The 22,178-nt window shown below is 37.6% G+C and overlaps 2 protein-coding genes across 4 annotated transcripts; one reads left to right on the top strand and one right to left on the bottom strand.

The window, feature by feature from the left end:
• Positions 1–774: 774 nt before the first annotated feature.
• On the bottom strand, positions 775–17,098 carry tut7 (terminal uridylyl transferase 7). Of its 3 annotated transcripts, none has more exons than XM_028457720.1 (29): positions 16,843–17,098; positions 15,033–15,280; positions 13,562–13,707; positions 13,049–13,147; positions 12,766–12,943; positions 12,594–12,682; positions 12,271–12,322; positions 12,071–12,140; positions 11,136–11,262; positions 10,939–11,058; positions 10,692–10,826; positions 9,583–9,760; positions 8,820–9,478; positions 8,586–8,736; positions 7,983–8,069; positions 7,778–7,878; positions 7,618–7,666; positions 6,708–6,811; positions 6,530–6,619; positions 6,321–6,434; positions 5,781–5,858; positions 5,520–5,697; positions 3,641–3,688; positions 3,463–3,554; positions 3,256–3,371; positions 2,986–3,164; positions 2,812–2,885; positions 2,647–2,722; positions 775–2,002 (listed from the first exon to the last, which is right to left on the bottom strand). In XM_028457720.1, exons 2-29 carry the CDS (start codon positions 15,259–15,261, stop codon positions 1,953–1,955), a joined length of 3,669 nt encoding a protein of 1,222 aa, XP_028313521.1. In that variant the 5' UTR covers positions 15,262–15,280; positions 16,843–17,098; the 3' UTR covers positions 775–1,952. The 3 variants fall into 3 exon arrangements, with proteins under 3 accessions (XP_028313521.1, XP_028313522.1, XP_028313520.1); XM_028457721.1 differs by having other exon boundaries at positions 2,962–3,164; positions 15,099–15,280; positions 16,843–17,096; XM_028457719.1 differs by having other exon boundaries at positions 776–2,002; positions 2,962–3,164; positions 16,843–17,096.
• Positions 17,099–18,428: 1,330 nt separating this feature from the next.
• Positions 18,429–21,171, top strand: ccno (cyclin O). Its single transcript, XM_028456908.1, has 5 exons — positions 18,429–18,447; positions 18,497–18,547; positions 18,706–18,929; positions 19,567–19,752; positions 20,584–21,171. Exons 1-5 carry the CDS (start codon positions 18,429–18,431, stop codon positions 21,169–21,171), a joined length of 1,068 nt encoding a protein of 355 aa, XP_028312709.1.
• The last annotated feature ends 1,007 nt before the right edge of the window (positions 21,172–22,178 follow it).

Raw genomic sequence — 22,178 nt, 5'->3', positions numbered from 1 at the left:
TAAGTGTGAAGTGTAGGTATAATGGTGGTTGCTGTGGACAGAGGGTGAGTGGTAATACCTAAAATAGGTATTTGGGATCAATGTGTCTAAAGTTAAGCTCAGTTTGAGTTTTATCCCACAGTCCAAGACATGCCAGTGCATCGTAGACAGATGTATGTGTAAGAACCGCTACTGCAAACCCAAGCGCTGCCCCAGACCCCCCAAGGCCGAGCAGCCCTCCAGACACCCCTAAGACCCCAAGCCGAGGGGCAGCCACCGCCCCACACACACACCCGAGAAAGCACCAAAGAGCCGAGGACCCAGCGCATCCAGCCACCAACCCCAAGGCCCCCCACCAACATCCACCCCATGACCCCCACCCAACCCTCCGAGGGGAGGGCCAGAGAGCCCCCTACCCGAGGAGCCAAGGCCCACACCCAGTAGACGGCCAGAGCCGCGCAGTACGGGCAACCTCATTTTGTTCTTAAAGAAATTATATATTTACATTTGTTTTCGTGGTAAGCATCGATTTTATTAACAAACAACTGAAAATGTGAACATCAGATCAGCGCACGGCTAACAAGCGAAAGTGAAACACAAACAGGGGCTCAGTGCACGCAAGATTTTTGGGAATAAATACATTTATTGGTATGGAGCAATTCTTTTGAGACCAAAAAAAAAAGAATCACAACTTCATTTTTTTTTTGCATGATCAATCTTCATATCAGTCCAGTGAAATAAATACAAGCAGACTGACTTTAAAACAAGAATGTTGAAAAATGAGCAAATGTTTGAAATAATCCACCCAGAGGCTGCAGATTCCTGTGTGATAGAACAGTAACAGCATTTCTGTCTAAATTAAATTAGGGCATAGTTATGTTCTATTTCTTTAAAATTTGGATCAAATCTAAAATGTTTAAAATATAAGCTTTGAATAAACATAAAGCCCATTTCTTGGTTGGGACTGTGTTGATGCATCACACAGGGAGATGCACTCGCAAAAATGGATTTATTCTTGAAACACTAAAATAAAACTGTAGAGCTCTTGATAAAAGATGGAAAAACATGACATAACTGAATTAGCAGCAACAAAATTCAAAGGTGCCATGTCTCTCAGTGCAGCCAACGTACTGCAACACAACTTTTCAGCAAATTCTGTAAGGCAAATAAATATATTTGTCTCCCCTATGAACTGAGTTTGCCTCTAGTTTAGGAGTTAGCGAGCAGAGCAGGCTGTAGCACTTATTTTAAATTTTACCAAACATAAGCACCAGGTTTTACCCAACTTTCAAACCATCACATCACTTTTTAAATCATGTGCAAAGGCACTCAAAAGGCAGGATTACCAAATAAAAGCAGATACAACATAACTGACTCTGACCAACAACATCAACAGGCGAGACCCTTTAAAACTTAAAAAAAAGAAGAAAAAAACAACTGAATTATTCAAATAAATCTGTAAAAATCCATAAGCTAAAAATGAAAAGTCGACTGGAGCTCAAACTAACACTGACATCTGTGTTAAATCTCAAAATGCAGCCTAAATATCACTAAATTATCACACTGAGGGCAATTGAATCAGTACAGATTCTAAAAGTCAAGTATGAGACAAAAACTAACATGTGCTACTATGGAAACGAAGCTTTCATCACAAAAGCACATCTGAAAGCTTCACACTTATAAGCTACGACAGACTTTAAATAAACATCCAATTACGTCACCTAAAATGTCAACTTTTTAAACAAAAGAAGTGTAAACAAATACATGATGTAGATGTATGATGAAAGATTGTTTGTTTTTGTTTGAAAGTTTAAAAAAAACTTCAGAGTGAATAAAAAAACAAAAACAAAAACAAAGTAGATTGGTTTAATTCAAGTCGAGGAGTGCGGGATTTTTGACTTTTCATGATGACTTTGGCTTCCTGTCTGCCTTCGCAAGAGGAAAATCTCATGATTTAATCCCGCAGCAGCTGCTCATTCCATGGGGTTCCATCTTTGACCCAAACTGCGGTGGGATAAGCTTCCTGAAAGACACCAGAAATAAATCGCTTTTATAGCAGTTACTCAAAATAAGTTAAATAATGAAAAAAGACCAATAACAGTCAACTGATTGATGAAATGCTATATTATTAGCAAAGAAATTATCAAAAATTGAAGGATAAAGCCACAGAATGAGACCTAGAACCACATGTAAAATAACAATTAATAGATTAACCAACACGACGCATGTCGGACAAGAGGTCAGCAAGCGTAAAATCCGGAGTTGTGGGGATGAAAGATGAATGTGAATGAGCTGGAACCACTACATTTATTTTATTGTTATTAGACATTTCAGGCAACCCCAAGGTTGAAAAACGCCGGTGTCGCGTACTGAGTTTACCTCTGTACTGAGATTATAACCATGACATAATCCAATAAACAAATAAAACACAGGTCCGTTCACTTTGAAAACAAAAAAAAAACAAAAATGCATTTCATTTTTTTTTTTTTTTTTAAGCAAAAATTCATTTTCCGGTAGGGCTCATGTGCACGAATCTGCATATACAATCTCAGTACGATGCACACTCAGTACATGACACCGGTTTACAGTCTTACATTTTATGCATACAGTACATGTTTGACTGTAACACATGTAAAGATTGAAATGTAGAAAAAGAAAGGTCAATACCTTCTTGTGGACCCAATGTCACATTTTGCTGCTTTTGTTTCCTTGTCTTTGTCTTTGGTTCTTGGAAAGGCAGAGCCTGGTGGGAGAAAAAATACAGAATCATGTGTAAAAGTCAAAGGTCACAGAGACTGTTTAAAGCACCGTATCGTCTGTCTGGAAACAAACCTGTTTTTCTTTCTCTGTCAAATGCTTGAATCGTGCAGGTGGAGAAGAGGCAAAGTTTTCTATCCTTGCAGTACCTGAGCAAAAACATCCCAATGTCACAGTGTGTGTGTGTGTGTGTGTTGTGTATTAAATGTAAATGCTGGTGCAAACCTGGGAAGTTTCTGTTTAGCTCACAGTTCTTCTTGATGTGGGTATTCGAGCCACAGAGGAAGCAGCATCGAGTGTCCACTGCATCCTTTTTCCTCCAGTGTTCATTCCTGTGTCTGAACTGACCCTGGTTTCCACCCTCAGGTGAATCCATCACGTCACGAAAACGCTCAAATCTCTTTTCAGAGTCCCTTTTTTGCCTGGACCTGAGTAAAAAAATAGGAAAAAAACCCCAATAATTTTTAACAACCAAGATGATCAATTTTTACTTAAATTTGCACCAGGTGGTGGTCCTACTTTCTACGCAGGGGACACTCCCTAAAGAAGTGGCCAATCCGGCCACAAATGGGGCAGCAGCGATCGTTGGGAGCAGATTCGCCTTCAGTTAAAAGTTGAGGATCCAAGAAATACTCCTGAGATGAATGCAGAGATCAGAATTCATACAACTATTTAAAAAACAGTTTCAGACATTATTAAAAGTGTGCTTGTACAATGGTTACAAACCATGTGATTGGGGTACCCAGGAGGAAAGCTTTTGACTGGTGTGCCAAACACCTTCCTGCCATTGATGAAAGCCTTCATGATGAAATTAGCCACTAGTGAAATGAGAAAAGAAAAACACGTGAACATGAGAACAAAATAAATAAATTAATAAATAAATAGGGGAAAAAATAAATCCTACTTTTCCTCGATAGGCCAACGCCCAAATTATGATTCAAGTCAAATGGATCTGTGAAGGGAAACATAAACAAGATGAATAAACAATTTATTAGCTTTGCATCAATCGATGGACTAAAGTACCATGTTTTCTGGTGTATAGGACACTATGTTTAAAATTTACTGACAGTCACCCCTACAGCAGAATGACTGAACTTAACAACCACTGAATAACACTGTGAACTGAACATTCAAAAATGAGCATCAAATAATGTGGGAAAAGGGAAAGCACTCAAAGCTTTAATAACAGGACGGATGCGTCGTGGTCCGTGTGCAGGACGACGCCCAAGTGGAGGGAAATTGCGTGTGAGCGAGTGACTGTAGAAGTCATGCATCTGTTGATAATTTGTTTTTATTTTCTGTGCCTAAAAAAAGACATTTGCTTGAATAAAAAGCGAATATAGGTAATAAATGGAAGTTTCCCAACCGGGGAGCGGTGCTAGCGCGTATGCAATTATGGTGGGAAGAGTGTATAATAAGTACAATAGGGTTTAAAATGTAAGATACATCAGTCAGTTTGTAATAGTCAAATCACCACATTAGGTTTGTACAGGATTGACTGACTCAGAGCCAGGACTTGATACTTCTGAGGCGATGGTGCACGGTAAGAAGAACAGACAGAGGGAGCGGAGAATTAGTCTGGATCCAGTAAAAACTGACCATAAAAAGCTATAAATGGACTGATATGCAAACGTGGAGCAGTGAGGAGGAGACTTCATGTGGAGATGGAAACTTATCAGGTGAAACTGATCAGAATATACGGAATTAAACAGAAATTTCCGTTATTGTCAGGCAAAAGTATAACAGCCCGCCTACCTGCCCGTTCTGATTGGCTGAGTTGTTTGAAAGACACTCTAATCAGCCAATAGAGCGCGGCCAATGTAACGATGCGGCTTTTACGTGCATTTTCTTGGAAAATGCCTACATTCTTGGAATGCGGCTCTATAGCCCGGAAAATACAATAAATGTTCCATTTTTTTCCTAGGTGTCTTTAAAGCTGCAGTTTGTAGAATCGTGAGGCGCGCCATGCTCCCCCCTCTCCTCCTGAATGAACCTCACTGGTCTTCTAGGGAAAGCCTGTGTGCACATGCACAACTGTAGAACTCATTGCGACTGTTTTCTCCATAGAGTCCAGTAACAAAGGTAAGGACTTTATCTTGTGTTATTCAAGAGTTTTCTGATGTTTTAGAAACATGAAAGCACGTATCACTCAATGCTGTGAGAACAGTAAGATTCTCAGAGTCACAGCTACTCCTCACACACAAGCTGCAGCTGATCCCAGCTGATCAGAACAGACACACACACATCCAGACTGCAGATGAATTGTGTCTGTTATTTTCACCTTAGATGATGTTTCTTTTAGTTTTACGAGCTATTTATCCCATTTGTTATCACACTCTCTCTCTGACTTGGTATACCTGCCACACACACCGAGTCAGAGGGACGTCCACGGAGTCAGCCATTCCTCCTACACACGTTTGAGCCTTTATTCTGTTGCTTCTCCACCTCGGTCTTCCTTTTTCCTCTTGCTTTGCCGTGTAACCGCTGTGCTAAAAGCCATGTTAGAGACTTCCGCTTGAATATAATGCAGTGGAACTGTCCCTATTCTCAGATCGCAAACAGCCAATAGTAATGCTTAAAACAGCTCATGGGATCGCCCTGTTGGTAAAAAGATCTCTGATTGGCTGGCATTTACAGGGCCAGGAGAAGGAGAAGAGATTTACTGTCCACTCAGAACACTTTGGATTACAATATGCTCAAAGATGATTATGAATTTTTGAACAAAAAACATCAAAAAAATATTACGTATTGCAGCTTTAACAATGCAAGCCAAACAATCTGACCTTCGATGCATATCGGTTTGGTCGTCCACTGCTTTCTGAAGGTGGTGATACGAGCTCGCTGTCGCACGCACACGATGTGCTCCCTGAAGTCAAATTCTTCAGTGTAGAAGCGAAGCAGGCCGAGCCACAGCTCCCCCACAGTCTCAGTGTTCTTACCACACATGGGCCAGCGACTGGGCTGCAGGTGATCATCAATAACAGTGTGTAAACTAAACACAGTGAGACAATGTCTTATTACCAATCACTAAACTAAATACTCACAAGGTTTTTTAGGTCATCAAAGAAATACACATTCCAGCCATCAACTAGGACTTCTGGCTTCTTCTCTCCATCATAGATCTGAAACAAATGATAAAAATAAGAGAATTGACTTCTAAATGTCTCCTAGATGAATCTGCTAGTGAGAGAGTTAAGAAAATACTATTAAATCTCTTTTAATCAAAATATTAGATACTGTTTCGCATAATTAAATAGAAATTGGTCAAAAAATCTAGGAAATTTAAAGTGAAGATTCTGTTGGGATTTTTTATCACTTATTGCTTGGATATTGTTGGTTTCTTATATTTTACGTATACGTAGAAATGCAAACAAACTGGGGAACAATAATGTTGGAATTACTTGTTTTACCAAATAAAATCTGTGGCCCACTTGAGATCAAAATGCTACGTATTTGGCCCCTGAACTAAAACGAGTTTGACACCACTGTTCTATATCATTGCGAGGAGTCAAAAATTGTTGGATAAAGCTGCAACATTGACTTTCTATGAGTTTTTTCTGTTTTAAGAAGCAGGTAATTTTCACCTCCTGGAGCACAGGGATAACTGGAGGGTTCCTCTGTTGGAGGAAGAACAGCACCATGAGAGTGTAGGCATAGGACGAAAGACTTCCACGTGAAGCCTCCCCGATGTCACACATCTGTAACAGAACAAACACAATAAGACTACTCTTTAGGGACAGGAAACACCATTTGATTTGAATGCCTTGGCCGTGGTTTTGAAGACAATGCTGACCTTGGCAAACACCTTCATGACGTAACATAGAACCTTGACTCTTCTGTCGATGGCAGCGTACGAGGCGAGCAGACGTGTGTTGTGAAGGGCCTGAAAAAGAGAACAAGGCTTTACCCATAAACAAGACAAAGTGTAATCCAGTGGTTTGTATTTATTGACATAGGGAAAAAAGTCCTACCAGTGTGTTGTAAAGGCTGATGTCTCCCTCTAAGCCAGTGTGCACGTGGCAGAACTTCACAATGGGCACTTTAGCTGTTGTGATGGCTGTTATGTTCTTCAGTTCTAATAAAAAAAAAAAACACATGTGGAAACACGTTTAGTGAAAATCATTTGTAAGATTTGTTGCATTTATTAACAAAGTAACAACAAAACTGTTTCAATTTTAGAGAAATGTCACATCTGTAGGGGTTAATCAGCCTAATTTGCTGATTGAATTCTGATTATTAAAGTTTTGATTTAACTAAAAACCTTTTTTCTACTATTAATAATTATCAGCTTTTCAAGATGGCGCCGCGTATGGCTGCTTCGGTGTGTTTGTTTGCATCATTTTGTCGTAAATTCCGTGTACTTGAATATATCCATCCTTTATATTTATTATTATTATAGCGTTTATGGTTTGTTTTTTATTTTTTGCACCATCCACCAAGTATGATTTCTTGTATTATCTTTTAAACTGTACTTGGCGAATAAAACCTTTTTGATTCTGATTATATTTTTGATTATTAACAAAAATTGATGAGTCAGCAGCTGAATTATTTGACTTCTCCATTTCCTCTCTACTCCAGTTTGATTATCCAAATAAGGACGACTCGCCTGTTTTTAATACAATCTGTAAAATGTAAATGATTGATCTTTAGAAATGTATCGATTCATAATCAATGATAAACGTGCAATTTATCAATTATCAAGTTGTTTCAACACCCCTACACAGCAACTATCAGAAACAGATTTATTTTCTTAAAAATCAAGTGTTGAAAGCAAACCTTTCTATTTGTGAATTTAGAACAGCCAACATTTTATAATATAAACAAAAACCTGACAGAAAAGCTGCCCCTGAACCAAACTGTGCATAATCTGCTTTGTTTTACCTGAATATTTCCTCAGCATTCTCTCCAGCCTCACGATGACGTCAACGTCCTGTCATAAGAAAACATTTTTAGGTTCCACCAACATGATTAAATGCCTCTTAAAAATCATATATCCCTTCAACTTTTCTATAAAAATTGGTTGGTGATTTTACAAACTCACATCAACAGTTTCCTTCCCCTCCAGAACCATACAGATGTCAAGGTCACTCTGTCTGAAGCCAAAGCCATTTTTGGAAGACCCAAAGAGCTGTAGTTTAGCCTCTGTTTGTCAAAAAACAAAGCCAGAATTATAGACTCTTGTTTTGTAGATCATTTTAGTTTGAAAAGCCTTCATTGTTCTGAAGGGAAGTGTTGGTGTAACTTACCCGGAAAATGGTTCCTGATGAAAGTCTCAAGGTCTTTAAGGATGTACTCACGCACATCGGCTTCATGCTCAACAAGAGCAAAGTCAGCTAAAAAGAAGAGAATGTAAAATAAAATAAGATATTTTTCCAATTCTCAAATTGTTGGCCAAAACAAACAAAACTTACTGATAAAGGTGTTTCAAGTATCATTTTATTTAATTTTTTTAACTTACAGTATACTTTTTAGTTAAACTAAAAACTTATTGTTTAACCCTTTTAAAATGTATTTGTTTCATGCAAGGACCCGTTTGCTGGTCGTTTATTAAATGAGAACATTTTACCAAAATAAACCTGATTGTGTCCAACGTGACAATTAAATACAAACAAAATTAAACAAAAGAATTCATAAATATTATGATCACAAATACACTAATTTTCTGCCATTTCAGCACTTTGGTCAAATCTTTGCCACAAATTAAATGTTAAAATTTCCAAAAATGCTTACTTATCATTTGATTTTTGGTCAACAAAACAAAAGTTTTAATGAGAAGTGTTATGTTTTTGGTGTTGCTGAGCATTTATCCATTTATTAATGAGCAGCTGACTTTGAAGAAAAATACTCACCGAAACACTGCTCACAAACTTTGTTGATCATTTGGAGGAACTTTGGAGTCATGGAGGGCAAAGGGTCGAGCTGTACCTTCTTTAAATCATCAGGACAGTCTTTCTTCTGATGGCCATCACATTTGCACAAGCTGCACACCACCATGTGTGTCTAAATGATAAAGAAAAGGTAAAATAATCTATGATCCTATAAAATAATTTCATCCAACCACTGAGACGTGATGTGGCGTTTACCTTTCCTGCAGTGAAAGCCTGTCTTGAGAACTTATAAACATATCTGCTTCGTTTGCCGCTCTTGTTTTCGTTTTTATTTGATGTGTTTGTAGGATGTGTCTCATCCTCATCCAACGAGCCAGGTGTGTCCACATCTGGACCCTCGTCATCTGACAAAAGCTCTTCCCCAGAAACCTGATCCCCAATTAAAACCTCTTCATCCTCCGTGGTGAAACTGTCCAAGTGGCTTCGACCCACGTCACTGAAAACCTCTTCAATCAGCACCTCATCCTCCTCCTCTGAGACACAGTTTCTACCCTGATCCAGTTCTCCTTTGTCGACATCATCGTTGGAGTCACTGAATTCTTCAACTTCCTCCTCAATGATACAATCAGAGTCTTCGGGCCCGTTTTCTAAAGCTTCAGGCTGACTTGTGAATTCAGGCTTGAGGCTGAGCAGGTCAAATTCAGGCTTGAGGTTGAGCAGGTAAAAGTCAGACAGGCCTGAAACATCTTCACCAGCATTTGCCCGCTGAGTGGGACCTTTCCCCATCTCTACATTGTGAGCATGAAGTGGAGAACCAAAGTACATGTATGTGGTTTTCAGGCAGTGCATGACGTAGTCGTACATTTGCTGGTTCTTCAAGGTGCGAGCTACGTTTCTCTTCACAGAAAATGGATCTGAAACAGACAAAATGACACAGACAGAGGAGTGAGTACAGGACATGCAAAAAAAAAAACACACACACACACACACCAAAAGGTTGGCGTCAAATTCCACTGACCTTCCACAGCGATTCGTCTCTTTGGCCAATCTTTCATGGACCGAGAGAGCACGACACCAGTGCGCACGCTTATTACATTATCAGCAATGTTGAACTCAAGTGAATAGAAGCGAAGCATCTCAATCCAGAGAAGTCCAACGTCCACTGGTGGGTGTAGGGACTGAAATGCCAGTGGTACCTGAGAACAAACACACAACATATGAAGATAGTGATTCTCCCACAATTGAAAAATTGTCACTGTCTCTACAAATGTTAACTTTAAAATGATTTATTTTTAGTTTATACAGTTGGAAACAAAACTTTCCAACGTGGAACCAGATGAGTAAATGTTACACTAATTGGGAAAAATTGATTGTGTATGTAAGTGAAAATTAATCGTTGAGCCATTTATGTATAAACCGACTAGTATCCCGCTTTTTATTCTTTCATCACGATAAATTGTTTTGTTTTGTTTTGTCTACAAACGGTTATAGAAATTTAACTGGGAAACACGTCAATAATGTGTGTTCCCGTTTACAACAAAGGTTGCATTTTTTACGCAGACTAACGAGTGTTTGGTGTCAATCGTGTTTTTGATTTATCAGGCTGTTTTAGAAAGCATTATTCGTGACAAAATGCCAGCGTGGTACGGTAATCTCTCTGTCCAGTTGAGGTCAAAATGAAGGTTGTAGGAGAGACTTAAAACTCTCCCTGTGGTCCATGTATGAACAGTGCATTCTCAGACGAGCATAACACATTTTATCTGACCCCTCTCATCATCTACCCTGAGTATGAACTCCATCCGTCTGGCAGGCGATACAGAGCCCCGAAGTGGAAACTCACACTCTATAAAAATTCCTTTGTTCCGACCTAATTAGGGTTTTGAACGGTGCCTCCTAAAAATGTAGCCGGACTGCGCAATAATGCCATGGTGTTTTATGTTATGTAATCTTATCTTTTTATTCCTTCTATTTTATGTGTTTTTCTTATCTTGCTGTATTTTATTTTTATTCATTTTCTGCATGTTAATCTCTCTAGGTCCTCTAAATTTCCCTACGGAGACAAATAAGTGTATTGTATCGTATCATGAATAAAGTAAAAAAAAAAAAAAAATGCATCTCCATCATTACCTTCCCCTTATGAGATGAGCCCTCTGTCATCTGTGATGATCCATTGGTGGAAGGTGTATAGGCCCAGTGTATGAATCCATCCTTCACATGCGTGAGACTGAAGTCTGACAGTCTGCTGAGTGAAAACACCTTAATCTGAAGACAATCAATGGGTTTCATTAGAGGTCATTTAGATCAAGCTGATGAGGGCATTTTAAATTCATGTATATTAAATTTGATTTTCATGTTGGAAAAAAGAGAAACCAACCTCCTGGTTGAGGTAGGTAGGCAGGAGAGACACTCTGCGTTTCTGTAGGAAGTAAATCACCAGCAGGGCGAAGATATACGGGGCCAGGCCTCCTTCCTCCGCATGATCAATGTCACAGATCTAAATTGCAAAAAGAATCATTGTGATGTAAGCAAACAGAGAAACATGTTGGAATCACTTTTAATGAAAAGTCATACCTTGGCCCAGCGTCTGAAGCCCAGAACCAGTGGGAGGAGGAGAGGCTCCGTACGAACCATCTCAGAGAGATAACAGCTGGTTTGGAACGCATTTTCATTCCCAGCACTCACTTTACACACCAGACCACTGTACAAAAACATACATTACACAGATTAATAATTAATCACTGCTAATTGCATGTAGGATGATAACGTTTTAATAGCATCTTCTAAATGCTTTGATTTATGTCATTTATAAAGCCTCCGATTTTCTGTGATTGTGGAAAACAGAAAAAACACATGTTGAAACCAAGAAAGCAATTTTTTTTTTCGTCTCTTGTTTTATTTAAAAGTTGGAAATGGGTAAACCCTAAAATAAAGAGATTCTGAAATGAAAAACCTGAGCCCCGACATTTACTAGCAAAATGTCAAATATTCCAGACACTCTAAGTCTAGGAAGACAGTGGTTTGTCGTTTTGGTTGGTCTTATAAATATGTTTTGATTGGTGTCTATCGTACGTATTATTTACTTTCAATTTACCGGTATTTGGAAAATTGTGTTCATTTTATTTATTCATGTATTCGTGTTTATATCTATGGGTGTGTGTGTGTATGTCTCCCTCTCTCTCTCTCTCTATATATATATATATATATATATATATATACTGTATATATAAGTGTGCGCGTAAATTCTAATTTTGTGTTTCTTTTTAATCTTATGGATATCCAATATTACAATATCTATTACTTTGCTTAGTTTAACACTATTGTTGCTATTATTCCTAAAACGACTATCATTGTTACGGTTATTATTATCAGCTCTTCTTTTGTTGTTTTTATGCACATCATTACTGTACCAAATGTGGAAATCTTTGTTCATTGAGTGCCAAAAATGTGTAATAAAAATTATTTTTAAAGAAATATATCTATATTCCAGACACTTGGAAGATACTAACCTCTGTTTGTCTTTGCAGACGACCACTGGCACAGTGGCATGAAAATCCCCCTCCACATCCACAAAGAGTCCTGAAGGGAAAAAAAGAACAAAAAAAACAGGACATATTTGGTGTGAACTTTCAGTGAAAGTATAGCTCTTCATTAAATGTATGGTAAAATAATGTATAATTAACAAAATATTGACTAGGAGGTCACTCACCGCTCACAGAGAGGCTCTTCTTGACCAACAAAAGTACATCTGGTAGGTTCATCTGTGAATACATTCCATTTAAAAGCCTTTACACAACATTAATACAATATAAAACAGGCAAATTACATGGTGAAATATACGTTAATGCTGCCATTTGATTAGATAACAAAACAGATGTTTCAAGTGATATATTCCTACATTTCACACTTATTCTTCTTACCATTAGAGGTAAACCTACTTCAAATTAAATCTGGATCTTCTTCAGCATACATTTGCTTAGAAACAATAAAGTAAATGTGTATATAGACACAATTTCACATTGCACCACTCACATGAGGTGGATACTGAATGTCAATATTGACGTCTGAATCCTTAAATCCAAATTTAGTGCGAGATGATCCATAGAGCCTGAGTCGGATTTCTACGGAGAAAAAGACACTGAATTATAACGGGAGAAAAGTAAGCTGACAGTAATTTCCGATGAGTCACTCCTAGGCATCTCACCAGGCAGGACGGAGATGAGGAAGTCTTGCATGACGGAGACGACACTTTGTCTCGTCTCAACATCCTGGTCATTTATACCGTGTTCCAGAACAACAGCCTCCAGTGCAGCACAGACTCCGTTAATCTGCTCTGCACTCGGAGGCTGCATCTCAGTCAGGATCTCCTGTTTTAACATCTCCTGTAACATAGAGTGTTTTCATCAGCAAATATATAAATATGTGAAAACTACAAGTGCATTCTAACTGCAGAGTCAATCATTGTTAACCACAAAACCAATTCTCACCCTGGCCCGTTTGCGGTGCCTTCTGTCTTTGATGTGCTTCTCAGCGTGAGGTACAGATTCCAGGATGATGTTGCAAAGAGTGCAGGTGTATAGAGACTTCTAAACCGTAGAAAATATAAAATATTCAATTTAAATACTGGCAATTGACTGACATCACTCGGCATTTACGGTTACTACTAAAGCTGCAACAACGAATCGATAAAAATAATTTATTAAAAGCATTGGAAACAGTGCAAAAAATGTCTTAAAAGTAGAAATAAAAAGTGCAGAAAAGGCATTTATATTTTATGGCGAAATGACAGAATTTGGAGCAAAAATGCATTAAATGGAGCAAAAACATGACAAGAAAAAGTGATGAAAATAGGTTAAAATATGGCAAGTTCAGTTTAGTTGCAGAAAAATAAGCAAAAATGGGCTCCAATTGACCCCCTCCCAGTGTCTCCTGACCCCAAGATTGAGAACCCCTGGTCTAAATAATATTCATCAACCCGAGCAGCACCCTAAGAAGTTTACCTTTTTAAGGCTGTATATGCTCTCCTGCTTAAGTCGCTGCTCTGCCTGGAGAAGTTCTAACTTTTCGTTGGGAGAGATCACGGCCTCTTCTGAAACAAAACCCTCCACAGGAGATTGGTTCTTGTTTTTGGTTTTTGGTTTTTCTCCTAAAAAATGAAAAAAAAAAAAGTTTACTAAACACTTCTCTTGCTATTCAAATTTCAAAGAAGACATTTTCGAAAGACAAAACATAAACAGTAGAGTCCTTACTATAATTATTAAAAAAATAACAAAATAGTATCTGTATGCTGTTTAAAAGATTAAATAAAATAGTGTATTATTTTATCATTTTATTATATTTCATTTTATCATCATTGATATAACGTATCAATATACTGCATATATATGATGAAGTAGAAAAAGTCCTCATGGCTAAATTTGAACTTAATAAATATTCTATTTTATTAAAACTCTGAAATTCTCCTCTCAAAAACTGAAAAAAGCCTAAACTTTAAATTTTGTCATCAGTGCTAGACCTTAAACGGTTATGCTACAAAGCCAGATTACCTCTTATCGCGCTAACTTCCGGGATTTGATCAGTGTGTGCTGTCCTACGAAGCTCGCTAACGTCTTACGGAGCTAAATCACCATGGTAACTTAGGCTGAACAACTAACCTGCTCGGGACCAGGTTTTGTTCTGAGCAGGTGCTAAAGCCCTCATTCATATCTGATGGACTGATCTACAGTCAGCTGATGAAGCCTATGTCTCTGTATGTGCAGACGAGTGAAGTCATTTGTTCATTCATTCATACGCTACAGTGAGGCTGACAGCATCAGCAGGAATATACTACAGCTCTCATCTCAGTGTGTGATAAATAGAGGTCCACCTGAATAGAAACACGTGCGTGCTGTAATATAGTTTAACTGTAGACCAAGTTAGGAAGTGGATCAGATCTGAGCGAGTATAAAAGCTCCGCCTCCTAACCAATCCCAAATGGTGCACGCTGCACTAAAACTGTTGCTTTTCTGTCATCATGGCTTTCAATTAATTATATTTGTTCAAGATCATAAGCTGTTCCTCCGTTGTAAAAAAGCTTGCTTTGCCAGGTTTCTCCATTGTAGTGATTGGTCAGAAGCTGCAATCTCCACCCCTTTTATGGGAGCGCGCACGTAACGAGGCTGAAATCACTTGGTTTAAATTAGCATGTTGTTATTGACCTTCATAGGACAGCTTCTCTCTGACAGGGAATGTTTGGTTAGGTGATAAATCCAGGATATAATTTCTAGCTTTGTAGCATACCCACATAATAATCTACTTGTTCCATTAAGGAATTCCCCTCACCGGTCCTGTTATTACTATCATCATTAGCATCCTTCTTTCTATGACCAACTCCCTGAGTATTTCTTGGTATCCAGCTTTCTTCCTGACTCTCAAAACTGTTTTCAGTTCATAAAAACATCGAAAACTTATCCATCAACGTGGAACTCTTACTATCTTTTCTTCCAAAAGCGTTGTAACTCTGCGGCGCCTTTCCACCTCTTTTGGAGTATGGCCCACCTTGCCTCGCCGGGTTCTTCTTGCTCGGTTCACCATCTTCTGAGCTGTAGTTTTGTCCTCCGACGCCGTCTTTAAAAGCCCGTTCATCTTCTTTATTTGGGCCTCCTCTTCTTCTGTCTTTATTGCCTTTCTTAGGCCATTTGGTTCTGCTTGAGTTATCCATGATTTTTTGATGCTAAAACCTAAGAATGAGATGTTTTAACGGTGTTTGGAAACATTTTAACATGATGCTAGGCTCCTCTGAAGGCTCTTTTGCAGCTGGAACAACATAATAGTAACTCACATGTCAACATATTTGTTTTACCCCTTACTAGGGGTGGGCGATATGGGAAAAACATCATATCACGATTTTTTCTTTGTGAAATCACGATCACAATTTTTTTAATATTCATATCTTTATATTTTTCCTCAAAATGGCAATAGGCGTTATAAACCATTTATTTTTTTATCAATAGTTTTACAAGAAAAACAATAATGGGTCAAAGTCAGTGGAGCCACAAAGACCCTTTTATTAATCACTAGCAGCCCAATAACAACATTTTGTGTCACTTTTGACTTTTTCCTTCATTAAGGCTGAAATGTGATTAAATTCTGTAGTGTTGCTTTTTTCAGGGCAGCTCTGAATTGTTGAAAGTAGTTTTTAAAGTAAATCACATTCAGGACACTGTCTCTTTAAGAATATGTAAACAGCCCCGTTAGCTAGGGCAGCAGATCTCTGCTACAGCACAGCGACAGAGTTAGTTATAGAAGAGAAACACATGCAGTGTTTTCTCAAACATATTTCAGTGCTTCAACACTTAGAACTGATGCAATTTAACAGGACAGGCAGACATCTGCACTGAGCCTCTGACAGACAGTCACTAACACGGAGGAAGCAGCACAGCTAACTGTGTGTGTCCGTGCACTGGGGGGAGTGTGTTGTTCTGTTTTTTTTGGCTTGCTTTTTATGTTAATGTTTTCCTTTTTTCCTGTTTTCTGATCCTTTTAAAAGTTTTGCTGTGTGTCTTGACGTTTGCTGTGTGTCATGTCTCTATAGTGTAATGATTTCTGTTCATCTCTGTCCACTGTTGATAATATTATGTTTTGTTGTTTTTTAAAGTGCGCCAATTAAAAATGTAATTAAATTGATGGATATATTTGCTTCAATATTTTGTGAGCACAGTCTGGAATTCATAAATATTTCCAAGTACCCCCTGCAAGGTGTTTAAGGACCCCTAGGGGTACAGGTACCCTTGGTTGAAAAACACTGCTCTGGCAAATAACTTTTAAAATATCACAATTTTTAATGTGTAGACCTAAACGACACAATTGTGGTCGATCCTGCTGAATCTTACTCTAAGGGTTTATTGAAAGTTCCCAGCTCTGATTATGAGAGTCTGCTGAGACATGCTGTTAGTTAGCATCGGCTAGCTCATTAGTTTGTCCATTTGCCTCAAACGCTCTTTCTTCCGCTTCCCTATGTTTTAGCATTGTAATAAAACTACCTCCGCGAGTAACAAAATGACAGTAAACATCGAGTTATATTTGGCATTACCTCCAGGAACAATGTAAACAAAGCAGACCTGATGTTAGCTTCTCGTGTGTAGCCTGTTAGCTGGAGCACCTGACGTGAGTAGCTAGCTGAACAGTTAGCAAACAGCTAGTACTCGCACAGTTTCCATGTTTTTTTCTTCAAACTACATCACTAAATGATGAATATAGTACAGTCAGAAGTAAACAACGTTGACCGAGTGTGTTAAAGTACCTTATGGCGGCTACAGATGCGTCTCGGTGCTCAAAGCTGACTTGGACTGATCGCTACTCTTACAGATCCGCTGAAGGAAGGGTACACATTCAATTCACACTGTCCGTGTCTCAATGTTCTCTGCTCGTTCACACCAGAAACAATCCACTGCCTCGTCTCACACGGATCGAACACGGACTTTGTTTGGTTTCATGTGTTTGAAAATAAGGCTGATACGATTCCACTGTTGTTGACCTTTTTAACTGTTGTCATAGTTATTACTCACTCATAGAAATGTAATAACAATGATTTACCTCAACACATTTCAAATGTTTTCAATGAAATAATATTTAACTTAGCGTAGAGCTGCCAGAGGGAAATAAATACATATTTTACATCACTGTACGAACAATATACGTATATAGTACAAAAGTGATATTATATTGTACAAACATTAAACTTCTATTGTACGAACAATATACGTATATTGTATGGACAATAGTATTGTACAAACATGATAGAATATTATACAAACATTGTAATTTTTACCAGAGTTACAGCAAAAATATAATTAATGTCACTGTTAAATCTAAATGTAAATGTTAAAATTAAGCATTGAAGATGTACATTTAATAAATAAATTTAACATTTTGCATTTATATTTATATTTAAAAGTTAACAATTAGATTTAGATTTAACATTGACATAATCTTTGCTTGCCAAAAGCAAATATCACAATTTTTTGCTGTAAATATGGTCAAAGGTAATGTAATTTTTTTTTTTTATTAAAATCTAAATGTTAAGTGTTTAAATATAAATCCAAATGTTATATTTCCATCTAAATCTAAATTTAAAAACTAAGCATTTAAGATAATAATAATAATAATAATAATAATAATAATAATAATAATAATAATAATGCATTGGATTTATATAGCGCTTTATTTTGGTGACTCAAAACGCTTTACATGGCATTATTCTTTCACACCACACTTAGTGGTGGTAAGCTACTATAGTAGCCACAGCTGCCCTGGGGCAGACTGACAGAAGCAAGGCTGCCATAGTGCGCCATCGGCCCCTCCTACCACCACCAGCACTCACTCACACACTACATTCATACTAGGCAATGTGGATTTATTATTTAACATTTAGATTTAATATTGGCATTGTAATTGTACAAGAAATCATAAGAATATCACAAATGTTGCTGTAAATGTGGTCTAAAGTAACAAAAAAAATCACATACATTTTTTAAAAATCTAAATGTTAAGTATTAAATCTAAATGTTACATTTGATTCTAAACGTTAAAGCTAAATCTAAATATTAAAAAAAACATTTAAGATTTAGATTGAATATTTAACATTTAGATTTAGATTTAACATTTAGATTTAGATTTAACATTTAGATTTATTATTTAGATTTAGTTTTGACATTTAGATTTAAGATTGACATTGTATTTTTACGAAAAAATTAAATTTCACAAATCTGTAAATCTGGTCAGAAGTAACAAAAAAAAAACATTGATTGTTGCTAAATGTTTCGAAAATTTGCTGTTTATTTTGCATGTGCAACCTTACAATCGGTGCCCCACACTTAATTGGGGATTATGGGGGAGTCTACCAGATGTGTGACATATGGTTTAAGGTTCAGCCTAATTGTTATTTCTTTTTAAAGGGTCACGTGCAGGCTATAGTATAGGTGTGGTTGCCTGTGGCGACGGCAGAGGTGAGCCGCGCGAGCGGGGGAGACCCCGGGAAAATAAAAGTGACGTCACCAAACCAAACCAACCCCATAGAGACGGAAGACGTCTCGCGTACCAGGGATTGTTTTCCAGAGGACACGCTCGGACGGTGCGTGTTTTTTTGTTTTTGTTTTTTTTCCAGCAAAGACGCAAAGGAAACATAAATTCATGTCCAAACTGGGTGACTCGGGTTTTGAAGATTATTTGTCGTCCTCACCGGTTGGGACAGATGTGTGTGACTCACTGCAACCAGTGGAAAACCATCTTTCCAACTGGTATCTGCAGTATGGAGATGTTGGCTTCAGGATCCAGAGGGAGAAAGAGGCGCACTTTCATCCCTGCAAAAGTCTGGCACACCAGCCACAAGTAGGAGGACACTTCACTGACTTATACATTCATTCATTCATTCATTCATTCATTCATTCATTCATTCATGCCTTTGTTTCTTTGCCACAATGTAGTATATATAGCCTTTATGTCTGTTGATATAATTTGGACAACATTTAGAAGATGGCAGCTTTTCATTTTAAAAAGAATAACAACAATTTGAACAGTTTTATTTATGATATTATTATACCAATACCAAACCTGCCAAAAACTAAACTAAAATAAAATAAAATAAAATATATATATATAGTGTATATAGTGTATTGTATTGTATTGGTTTATTTGAAAGGGGACAGTGCAAATTCATATAACCTATAAAAAACATGGTTAAAAAAAGCCAGAATTAGCCAGGAGGCTATTTTTCATCTGTAGTCCCCTGGCCAAGATGTAAAAAGGCATTAAGTGTGTGTGTGTGTGTGTGTGTGGTAGATGATTACATTAATAACTATTTTATTTAAAAAAAAATTGACAATATCTATGTAACAACAAAAATAAAAGAAAAGCAGGTCATTTTCTATTCCCACCCTCACACTGCCTTTGTTTTTGGTTCAGCAGACAATGTTTGATCCATGGGGTGCATAGACTTCATGTTCATATGGATGTGTTTTCTTTTCAGCTGTCTGCAGAGGCACGGTGTGAACTGGTCAGCTGGCTCATTTCCGTGCACAAGCACTTACGCGTGTCCTTCGAGTGCTGCTGCCTGGCTGTGAACATCATGGACAGGTTTCTGGCCTCCACACCAGTCGCTGCTGATTGCTTCCAGCTCCTGGGAATCTCTGCACTCCTCCTGGCCACTAAACAGGTCCAGATTTAACCCTATATTATCCTTAAACATCACACATTTTACCCATGGGGTCAATCTGACCCCATGGATATTTGCCTCCAGAAAATGATTTTCAGAAAATTGTTGAGCAAGTTTTTGTGTCAGACAAGTTTTTTTTTGTTTTTTTTTTTTCTTGAATACATACAGTAAATAACCCCTTGATAAAGAAACCGTGACCTGTTCTCTAGCGCCACCACCAGGTCAAACTTTTAAATTACAATTAATTTATCTTGAATAGCTTTCATCCAAATCTTCTCAAATGTACTGACAACATTAATGACCATAACAGTATGAACCTTGTATTGTTTGTGGTGATGATATGACCTTTCCTGCAGCGCCACCATTTGATCAAACTTTCAGTTTTTGCTTTAGTGTATTTTAAAAATCTATCATTCATTTTCTAATTTGGGGTGAACGTTCATGAATGAACCACATTGATTGATGTATCGACTCAAAGGTATCCACTCTGCACCTGCAGGTGTGGGGATGTAAGGCCACACCTCATAGGTCTCACACAGACAAGTTTTACCTATGCTGCTAAAACAGCTTGGGGTCAAATTGACCCCAGAGAAACACCAATGTGTGTTCATCACATCATGATAATTTTAGGCTTTATCAATTGTACCCATCAAATTAGAAAAAGTCATGAAATATGAAGCAAAAAATGATAATGTTAACATGGAATGGGGTGAAATTGACCCCAAGGATAATAGGAGGATTACTAGCCTACACTAAATTTGTGAATCAGTCACTTTGTGTTATTATTAATATATTGTCTGAATATGTTCTTGTCTTTTGTTTCTCCTGCAGGTCGAGGTGTGTTCACCATCTATTTCTCACCTTCTGTCTTTATGCTGCGATGCTTTTTCAAAGGAGCAACTTTGCAACCTCGAGTGTCTCATCCTCGTCCGTCTCAACTTCCGTCTCGCTGCACCGACTTTGGCCTTTTTTCTAGACTTCTACTCCAACTGTCTTGAATCTGAAGAAAGTACCAACTGTGACACGTTATCAACAGTGAAATCAAACACTAAAAAGCCCAGTCAGTGCACAAAGCTTGCACAAAGAATATGTGAGTTGACTCTTGCTGACTATGCGTTCAACAAATACGCACCGTCACTCACTGCCTGCTGTGCACTCACGTTGTCAAGTGAGTTGCAAAAGACGGAGTTTTCTCTGCATAGAGTTGGGCGGTTGGAGGAGCAATGGGACAGTTTCCTCACTGAACCGTTTCCACAACCAGGGTTTGGTCACACTAGCAGCAGCAGAAGTAGCAGCCCACAGTTTTCTCAGGCAGCGTACGACTCCTACAAACACAATTTGGCTCAAGATTGCAAAAAAGACCTGAAGTTATTGGTGTCACTTAACCTGGAGACATTAGAACTTAGTAGTAATATATGAGCTGTCAGTCGAGGGGGGTGTTATATAATGTTTGTAATATTTTTAATTTTTTAATTAAATCGGTAAAATAATTATCATGTTTGTGAGACTCAGCAAAGTGCCATAAAGTTTACATTATTTATTTTTAAACCCTCATATTATCCTTGGGGTCAATTTGACCCCATTCAATGTTTATCATTCAAAAAATAATAGTTTCACAACTTTTCCTAATTTGATGGGTGCAATTGATTAAGCATGAAAATATTATGATTACATTTTTTCCAATGTGCTGAACACATATTGCACACATTGGTGTTCCTCTGGGGTCAATTTGACCCCAAGCTGTTTTAGCTGTGTAAAAGTTGTCAATGTGTGCACATTTTTGAGTTGATTCATGACATAATTTAAAAGTTTGGCCTGATGGTGGCGCAGGAGAACAGGTCAAGGTTTCATTATCAAAGGGTTATTTATGTATTCAACAAATAAAAAAAAGTGTCTGACACAAAAAGCTGTTCAACTATTTTTTGAAAATATATTTCTGGAGGCAAATATGTCTGGGGTCAAATTGACCCCAAGAGTCAAATGTGTTGGTCATATTTCAATAGGAGGGTTAAACTAAATTTTACAAACACACTAAAAAAAAAACTTGCGTCCATGGTCCTTGTAACTGTATAAAGTTTACTCAAAGGGAAATATTTGATTCTGTTAATACAAGATGAAGTTGATTTGAGCTCAGTTTTTGACCCTGTTTATACCTTATTTATTGTCATAATAAATCAAGCTATTGTTATTTTTAACCTTGTATTGTTGATTGTGTTTTTCTGCTGCAATGTCACTCAAAATTAAAACAAAACTTGAAATAGATTTATCTAACTTTTCTTACACCTTATCTGTGGATCGTATTTGTACAATATGCGCAATGCTACATGTATGTCACCTTTTTGTATATGAATGAAAGATTTCTGATAAATACTGCTCAAATGTAATGATTGTTTTTGGAAAAATAAATGAAATGAATGATGCCAAAT

Source organism: Gouania willdenowi, chromosome 9, assembly GCF_900634775.1.
Source record: "Gouania willdenowi chromosome 9, fGouWil2.1, whole genome shotgun sequence".
In the NCBI taxonomy this organism is placed as follows: domain Eukaryota; kingdom Metazoa; phylum Chordata; class Actinopteri; order Blenniiformes; family Gobiesocidae; genus Gouania; species Gouania willdenowi.
This window is presented reverse-complemented; position numbering and strand designations above follow the sequence as displayed.

Excerpts from the sequence above, each read along its gene's own strand:
- tut7 (XM_028457719.1), bottom strand. The coding sequence starts at position 15,261 with ATGGATAACTCAAGCAGAACCAAATGGCCTAAGAAAGGCAATAAAGAC. Across the intron at positions 12,683-12,765 it reads CCTCATCTCCGTCCTGCCTG|AAATCCGACTCAGGCTCTAT; the intron begins GTGAGATGCCTA and ends TTTTCTCCGTAG. Across the intron at positions 3,165-3,255 it reads GAGTGTCCCCTGCGTAGAAA|GTCCAGGCAAAAAAGGGACT; the intron begins GTAGGACCACCA and ends TTTTTTACTCAG.
- ccno (XM_028456908.1), top strand. Across the intron at positions 18,930-19,566 it reads GTCTGGCACACCAGCCACAA|CTGTCTGCAGAGGCACGGTG; the intron begins GTAGGAGGACAC and ends TTTTCTTTTCAG. Across the intron at positions 19,753-20,583 it reads TCCTCCTGGCCACTAAACAG|GTCGAGGTGTGTTCACCATC; the intron begins GTCCAGATTTAA and ends TTTCTCCTGCAG.